Source organism: Cryptomeria japonica, chromosome 5, assembly GCF_030272615.1.
Source record: "Cryptomeria japonica chromosome 5, Sugi_1.0, whole genome shotgun sequence".
Taxonomy (NCBI): domain Eukaryota; kingdom Viridiplantae; phylum Streptophyta; class Pinopsida; order Cupressales; family Cupressaceae; genus Cryptomeria; species Cryptomeria japonica.
The window spans coordinates 182,388,723-182,397,536 of record NC_081409.1 but is presented as its reverse complement, the minus strand read 5'-3'; the positions used below and the strand labels follow the sequence as shown (position 1 = coordinate 182,397,536).

The 8,814-nt window shown below is 32.9% G+C and overlaps 1 protein-coding gene across 1 annotated transcript in view; it reads left to right on the top strand.

The window, feature by feature from the left end:
• The first annotated feature begins 4,720 nt into the window (after nt 1-4,720).
• LOC131027133 (abietadienol/abietadienal oxidase-like) overlaps nt 4,721-8,814 on the top strand; it is a 69,589-nt gene continuing 65,495 nt past the window's right edge. The window contains exons 1-4 of the mRNA XM_059220467.1: nt 4,721-4,932; nt 5,254-5,575; nt 5,675-5,824; nt 5,920-6,156. Of these exons, the coding sequence (XP_059076450.1) occupies nt 4,721-4,932; nt 5,254-5,575; nt 5,675-5,824; nt 5,920-6,156 (921 nt within the window). The remainder of the gene's footprint in view (nt 4,933-5,253; nt 5,576-5,674; nt 5,825-5,919; nt 6,157-8,814) is intronic.

Below are 8,814 nucleotides of genomic sequence, written 5' to 3'. Positions count from 1 at the left end.
ACAAGATGAAGAGAGGGAAAAAGAGTTGGAGGGAAAGAGAGATAAATAATGGGGGAGAGAGATAGATAGATATATAAAGGTTCAAAGAGAGAGACTTGATAGAGAGAAAGAGAGGAACTTGAGAGAAAGAGAAAGGGAGCGAGAGGGAGAGGGAGAAAGAGAGATAGAGGGAAAGAAATACTTAAGAGAGAAAGAGAAATGGAGGGGGAGGGAGAGGGAGATAATGGGAGATAAAAACACACAAGAGAGGGGTATAGAGTGAGAGATAGAGATACTTGAGAGAGGGAGAGAAAGAGAGAGCCCAAGTGAAAGAGGGAAAGAGAAAGATAGATGTGTGTGTGTGTGTGTGTGTGTGTGTGTGTGTGTGAGAGAGAGAGAGAGAGAGAGAGAGAGACATACACACACACAAAGATGGAAAAGAGGGAGAGATATACCTGAGAGAGGGGGAAGGAAGTGGGATAGACCTAAGAGAGAGAGAGGTAGGGGTTAAGGAAGAAAGAGGGGGAATGCAGGGAAGAGACCAGAGAGATAATGTTGATATGAGCATGTGATTACTGAAATTTATATGAATACTCTAAAAACTAGAATCTACATTATAACTTCTAAATATCTAGAATCACTCTCAAACATCTTGACAATATATGCATAAAATATAACTTAAAGTATAATAAAGAAAAAAGACAAATAGAAATGTAACATTAAATACATTTGGCATGCACCAAATGGATTTTTGAATTTTTTTCATTTGGTGTGCACCAAACGTCATGCCTTGGAAAATACCAAGCCAAAGGCTTGGATTTTCCTTGGACATCCAACCCAAAGGCTTGGACACCCTTCTTGGGCCTGAGAAGTGTTTTCCAACAAATATTAAAAATTTTCTTACTTTTTTGTTCGTGTTCTTTGTCGGGTTTGCACGTGTTTCAATGCAATTTTAAAAGACGTCATACAATCGTCAAGATCTATCTTAGCTATCTAGCCATATAATTCTTTTCAAATTTTGATAATATTAAGGTCTTCATCCATAATTTCTTTTGTTAGTGTGTCTATTTTTTGTCAAAAACCAACATGTAGTATTTCGGCCATAGATTTTTACTCGTTTATCGAATTTTGAAAAAAATTACTTTTTTAGAAACTAGACTCCATTCTACACAAATTTTTTTTAAGAATGATTTTTGATTAGTTTTCACAATTTTTTAGGGGGAGCACACTCAATTTTTTGTTTTTCAGGATGTGTCCACTTCCAAAATTAGTGAAAAATTATATATTCATTAAAAAATTACCCAAAAAATCTGGCATAAACAACATGGTGTTAGCTAATTTCTCATCAAAGCGATTTTAAAAATTCCAAAAAAAAGTTTACATTTTAGGGGGAGCACACCAAGTGCTATGTTATTTTTTTCTGAAAAAAACAACACCACTTTGTGTGCTCCCCCTTTTTGAAACCCTTAATCTCCACCATTTTCAAAAAAAAGTAGTATTTCAGAAACTAGACTCGGAGCACTACAACTGTTGTTCTTGTTGCATCCTCATATTTTGAGTGTAACTATGTTCATTTTCTTGTCGAAGTTCAAACTTTGTTGATTTCAAAAAAAAAAAAAAAAGTGGCATCTTAAGACACCTTTTTGGTCCCCCATCTTTGTGCACTTACCTAGGGGTATTACAATTCCTTCCAAGTGCTGGCATAACACTCAAATGGCCACCTACATATTGTCGAATTTGCAGGACTCTAGCGCATTGCGCGGACGTCTCTGCGTCGTGCTAGTCCTGAATGTGATAGGTCAACAAAGTCGGCGAAACTCTAGTTTGAAGCTGACAAAGCGATATCAATGAACAAAAAGATAGAGATGGTGGCACATGACCTCTGATGACGTGGAGGAAGGCATCATTTATTGCAATGAATTGCATAAGGTGTCATTTTTAATATTATACATTACCGACACGTTAGGAATGATAGGAGTGTCTTTCTATAAATAAATCCTATCTGCTAGTTTGTTGAGACATTCTCTATTATGGATTTCCTTTTCTCTCCCTCTCTCTCTACTGTTTCGACTTATGTTAGAATAGATTCTCCCATAAGGCTTGTGGCAGATAAAAGACAGATGGTGTTTCTTGGGCAAGTGACTAACAAACATCTTCATGAGGTGTTGAATTTCTCCAACAGATTGTTCTTCCATGATGTCAAGAAAATTTTGGTAAGGGAGTTCCTCTATGCTGACCATAGATACAGGGTTAACTCAAACATCCCGACCATCTATCTTACCACTGTTTTGACGATGGGAGAATTGAAGGTGGTTGTCGAGGAGCTTTATAGAAGGGTCTTTTCCAATTCGTTTCTAGGAGACCTTGATCGAATTATGCATAATGTGGATAGGGACTTCACAATTCCCTATGTCGTGCATTATTTTGTGGTAAAGCATGGTGGAAAAGATGTCCCCAGGTTTTCTATGCTCACAATTTGGGATGATGTGACAATGGAGATCTGAAAACCCGTGATTCATAGGAGCTTGGCATTTTTTAAATGATTGATGGGTTTCTCTCCAAATGGATTTCTTGGTGAAGTTGTAAGTGATAATATGGACGAAGAGGCAGACTAGGTGGTCGAATATAAACAAGAGGAAGGCCTGGATGGGTTGGGGAGAGATTACTCCAGTGAGGAGGATACAGAGGTGGAGCATGAGGTTGAGGATGATATGACTGAGGTGGGCTCTCTTCATGGTTTGGGTTTGGATGTTCCTAGTCCTCCACTAGCCCCTATTGATAGAGATAAAGGGAAGGCACTGGTTGGTGCTTAGTTGTCTCGCCACTCTTTGATAATTTCATCTCTTTTTCAGTTTAGTTTTGATGTATAGAGTTTAGCTAGATTTTTGTGGCACTTGTATCAGAGTAGTCTCTGAATTTTATTGATTGGATCATCACTGTTGGAGATGTTTTTGCATTTAGAAATTTGAAATAGGTTAGGAAACTACTATGATATATATTGGGCTTCTAACCAATGCTTGGTTGTCTAATTTTATCATTATTTTTATGTTTTTTATTATCAATATATTTATCGCAATTTTGTTGTGTATTATTGATTAAAACAAAATTAAAGAGATTTATATGTAGTACTTGAATGATTACTACTTAACTTTAATATAAATGCAACATGTGCACCTAGGAATTTATCTTTTTTTTAAATACTTAATAGAAAATGGAGACAAAAATGGGTCACGAGAGATGCCTTATGTTGATTTACTAAATAGAGAATACATATGTTATAATAATGGATTACTTAAAATGGATTTATTGTAACTTTCTTCAAATTTAATACATGGATTATTACACTATTTAACTTACAAAATTTATAATCCATATTGCAAAGGAAATCGCCTTTATATATAATCAAGTGAAAATGCTCACCTTAAATGCATGTTAGATTTATAATGTTTTAAAATTTGTTAGAATTAGAAAACTACATTAAGCCCAAAAATTTGGTGAGGTTAGCATTGAATTTGATGTTGGGTATTTGTTGTGGTCACCAAGCATGCTAAGGAAGATGACATTTTCTTCAATGTATAATGTATAATAGATAAAAGAAAGAAATTGATACCAAATATTTCTAGGAGCACCTTTTCAGAAATGCTCATAGTTTACCTTACCTAAAAAGGAAAGGGAATCACCAAGATGATTGTCGACTTCTTCAACATGAATATTGATAACTTATCAAGACCGCTTTCCTTGTTATGCCACCTTTTCAATTTCATCAAACAATCGACTACAATTAATCAAAGAGCTCATATTATTTTGTCATTAAGGAGGGCATATACTTTGTCTTCTCCTAAGCTATCTATTTCACTTTTTCAAGTAGCAATATTCATTAAAACTATGAAAAAGATGATTCCCAAACCATTGACCAGTTTTCTATTGTGACTATATGACCAAAAATATTATTGATTGGGAATCCAACTACCTCTAACATTGTTTTTTACTTTAATTTCTAATAGAGAAAATATCAACATGGCTAAAAAAATGCTCACTTCCAAATGTTGTCTTGTGAAACATAAGACCTCCTTCTTCCTTTATTACATACAAACATTCTTATTTGATCAGGGAGAAACTTTTTTCTTACACCCATGTGTCTTTCACTATAGATATCTGCAAGGAAATATGGAGAAAATGAGACTCAAAAGATGCTATCATTTTCTTGAAATCAATAAAAGTTAAACTTCAACAAATAATTTAACACATTTATGTTCTAAATTTGGTTATTTGATTAAAATAAAAATATTATACTAAGAATCTACTTTCTAAACTATTATGTTTTTGTAAGAATGTGGAGATTAATAGAATCATTTAAGATTAGACTAAATGATCTCATCTTATTCAAAACATACCATACTATCATATATGTTCAAATAAAATGATTAAATTAAAGAAACCATAAATATTGATCATATTCATTCCTTAAATTGTCCATTTAATATAACATTGATGATTACATATAACTACCTTGCTTTAAAATACAAAAGAACTAACATATTATAATCAGCATGCCAACAATTTTTTTCTGAAATAAACCCTGTCACTATGCAATAGGAACCAAAATGGCATAATACCAAACATGTCTGTCCATATTCCGTCTGGCAACAACCCATGATGCTCTTGCATTGGTCAACAGAAATTGAAATCTACGACAGTTTATATCTAGCTATGTAAACATAAACATGACATAGAATTTCCAATGGCAACAGAAGTTATAAGCATGGGGCTGCAATTTCTGCTACTATTTTCACTTGGGTTAGTGTGTGTCTTGTGGGTGTACCGATCCAAGAAAGGAAATAGGAAGCAGATTTCTGGATCAATGGGATGGCCATTCATTGGAGAGACAATAAGCCTCTATCTCTCTATGTCCTCTGGTCGCTTACAACAATTCGTGGCTCAACGACAACAACGGTAGGCAGTCTTATCATGGTTGATCTTGCTATTTTGATTTATGGTTAATCTTGTTGTTTCGATTTAGATTGTGTTTGTTTATATCAATGTTTTAGATCACATTTTATGATTTATTATGGGAATGATAGATAATTTATTTTTGTTTATATCAATATTTTGAATTGCATTCTATAATCTATTATGAAAACGATACAGATAATTTATCTTTGTTTATATCAACATTTTGAATCACCTTCTATGATCTATTATCAAAATGATAATTTATCATATCCATGAAGGTTCCTGGCTCTACTTGTATTAACATTTTAGCAATGAAAGCAGATATGGGAGGATTTTCGCGTCTCATCTGTTTGGAAGAAGGGTGATAATTTCAACAGATTACGATCTAAACAAATATCTGATGAACAATGAAGGAAGAATCACTGAAGCCTGCTATGCAAAGGGCGTTGTTGATTTGTTTGGGAAGTATGGTATGATTTGTATTAATGGAGATCTCCACAAGAAGCTTCGGGGTATTGCAGTTAGCTTAACTAAACTTGAAAACTTGCGGACCCATTTCATGGAGGATATACATTTCATCGTACAAAGCTCACTATCTACATGGAATGGAAAAGATATCCTGCTCCAAAAGGAGTGCCATAAGGTCAGTTGAAATCATAAATCTGCATAAAATTTCTTTGTTGTTCAAGTTTTTAATAGATCTTTTTCTGATATTGCTTTTAATTGGTTTGTTGTGATTCAGATGAATCTGAGGTTGATAGCTAAACAATTGCTGGGGCTGACAGATCCCAGGGAAATCGATGAGATTGATGATTTATATGGTGATTTTACAGGGGCTTTTCTTTCTCCTCCTTGGAAAATCCCTGGAACAGGTTATGCCAAAGGTCATCGGGTATGCTTGGGATACTTCGTTTAATTTGTGTGATTGATTTGCTTGTCTTATTTTAGTTTGAATGTCTAATTGAAGATTGTTTCTATTTGTCACAGGCTAGGAAGCTTCTGATAAAGAAAATTCATGAAATTATTGAGCAGAAAAAGGCTCAAACGAATGTTATGCATAATGATTTTGTAACAAAGCTTCTCACAGAGTACTCCCTCGCAGACGAAGTGGTGGCTGAGTTCCTGCTCTTTATGTTGTTTGCCGGGCATGAAACCTCGTCTAGAGCCATGGTATTGAGTGTCAAATATCTGACTGATTGCCCCAAGGCACTGGAGCAGCTCAGAGTGAGTACGATTGAACTTCTTTCTTTGTTTTTTTTTTACTCGTCATTATATTCTTATGTGATGAGAGGTCTTTGATTTATCACAACAAAACAACCACTCACTAGTTTTATTGCATTGGTCTGAATCTGAACATGTGGAATCTATTATCTAAAGATAGATCTGTAATCTTGATGTTTTATTAACGGATAGTTTAAATCGTACATATTAAGCTTTGACTTTTAAGTTTAAAAGTGCTAAATATTCAGAGTTGATTTGCATTCTCTAGATTTAATATTTTGCTTAATGTGTATAGTTTTATTATTTGAGATTTGATATTTTTTAATTATTGGAAGGGACCTATATATATCATAGACTTTGGCCTTAGCACACACAGTTGATACTTTATGAGTCAATCTTTTATAAATTTCTTAATGGGACTTGAATCTATTATCTAAAGATAGATCTTGATCATGTAGTTTTATTATTTGAGACTTTAACATTTTTTAATTCTTGGGAGGGACCTCTACATATCATAGACTTTGATCTTAGCACACATTGTTGACACTTTATGAGTCAATCTTTCATAAACTTCTTATAGGGACATTTATTTGTATTTTGATGCTATCATTGTGTTGGTGTTTTAGCCATACAAGGGAAAAAACAGATTAATTTAAGTTTGATATTTAGTTTCTAATATTTTATATATATATTAACCTTTTTTATTATATTTATGTTTTTTCTAAATTTTTCAAATTTAAGTAATAGGCATATCATAATTTTGAAACTTTTTATTAATAAAGCGGCAATGAACTTATATGTGTTTCAATTGTTCATCCATATTTGAATCATTTAGCATCTTCAACACCCTTTAATTACCATAAAATATATTTATAGATTGATGTAATGGTATGTCCTTACCATTAACGATTTTATGAAGTATGTTGCTTCATATTAAGCTCCTTGTACTATTTTGTAAACCACTTCCATGTGTGTGTGTGTGTGTGTGTGTGCGTGCGCGCGCGCATACATACATGTATATATGTATACATACATATATACATGTATGCATGCATATATATATACACACACATATACACATATATACATATTCACTCTCTTTCTCACACACACACGCGCGCGCACACACACATACATATGTGTATGCGTATAGATATATGTATATACACACACATACATATGTGTATGCGTATAGATATATGTATATACACACACATACACACATATATACATACATACATACACACATATAGGGGAAGAGCACTAGTAGTCATTATAGTTCTAATAGCCATTTACTCTTTTGCACCCAACCTCTATTGCTAATTTAAAGAAACCAAAAAAAATGATAACTAAAAGTCCATTAATATCATATGTACCAACAACCACCCACTTTTTAGCATTTATGGACCATAATTGGCTCATTTGTGCATGACTACTAGAGCATTTGTGCATCATTACTAGGGTTTTTGTGCATAAGTATTGACAATTTTAAGTGCACGGTTATTGGGGCATCTTTAAGTAGGTATTGGGAAACATTTTGAAATGTGTACTTGTTGACCCTTGTGTGCATAATTTATCTCATAGCATGCATCATTACTACCCAAAATCCAAAACAATAACTATAAGTAGTTAAGTCGTATATAGAGACAATAAAAAAATCGTCAAAATTTGATGTACTATTTAAGATATGTGGGTGCACAAAGTAAGCTATAATGACTACTTGTATGCTTCCCCCACTTATATATATATATATATATATATATATATATATATGAGAGAGAGAGAGAGAGAGAGAGAGATTGATTTATATTTATGTATCTTGTCAAAATAAATTTTCATTACACATTTACATCATTTTATAGTTCAAATCAGTGTCCATATATCTTAACACCCTCTTAGCTAATTTCTAATGTAAAATTTTAGGTTTGAAAATGAACCTTAAGAGGTAGTTCACTAAAGAAATCAATTTGGGTCTAGTATTAGTAAAATATATTATTTTTCCTACTAATTTTCTATCAAGTGTTATTTATTTTTTAAAATTTGTCAAATTGGAGAGATTGAGGCCTAATTCCATGGATGCTTCCAATTAGATTTCTTTGACCTTCTTAAATGTTCCAAGAAACTTGACATATTTTATTTTAGAGATAAACAAAAAAACCAGCCCCGTCTCCTCCCACCCACTCGCCCCAACCTTCATAGGGACCCGGAAAAAATAAGGTTACTAAAGAATCTATTATAGCTAAAATACTAGCAGTATGCAACCTTATTACTCATATCAAATGACTTATTTATATATTTTTTCACTTGAGAAATTAACTTCTTATTAAGTTCTTAGCGATAACAAGACCATCAACATATAGAAGTAGGAGTACAATTTTCCTATGCTCTTTATAGTTGATGTATGTTGCAATAAAAAAGACTACAAGAAAACCAACATGTGCATATATGCTTATCAATATTAATGTACAATGCACAAGATGCTTCAAACAATACAAGAATTTAAAATATAGATATATACTTAATTTTCTTCTTTCTTTCAACTATAAATCCTTCACACTTATCCATTTATAATTCCTCTTGATGTGCCTTCTAAATTGTGTGACAATTTAAAAGATAAAAAATTATATTTCTAAATAAGTTGTTGGAGTAATATTAATTCAT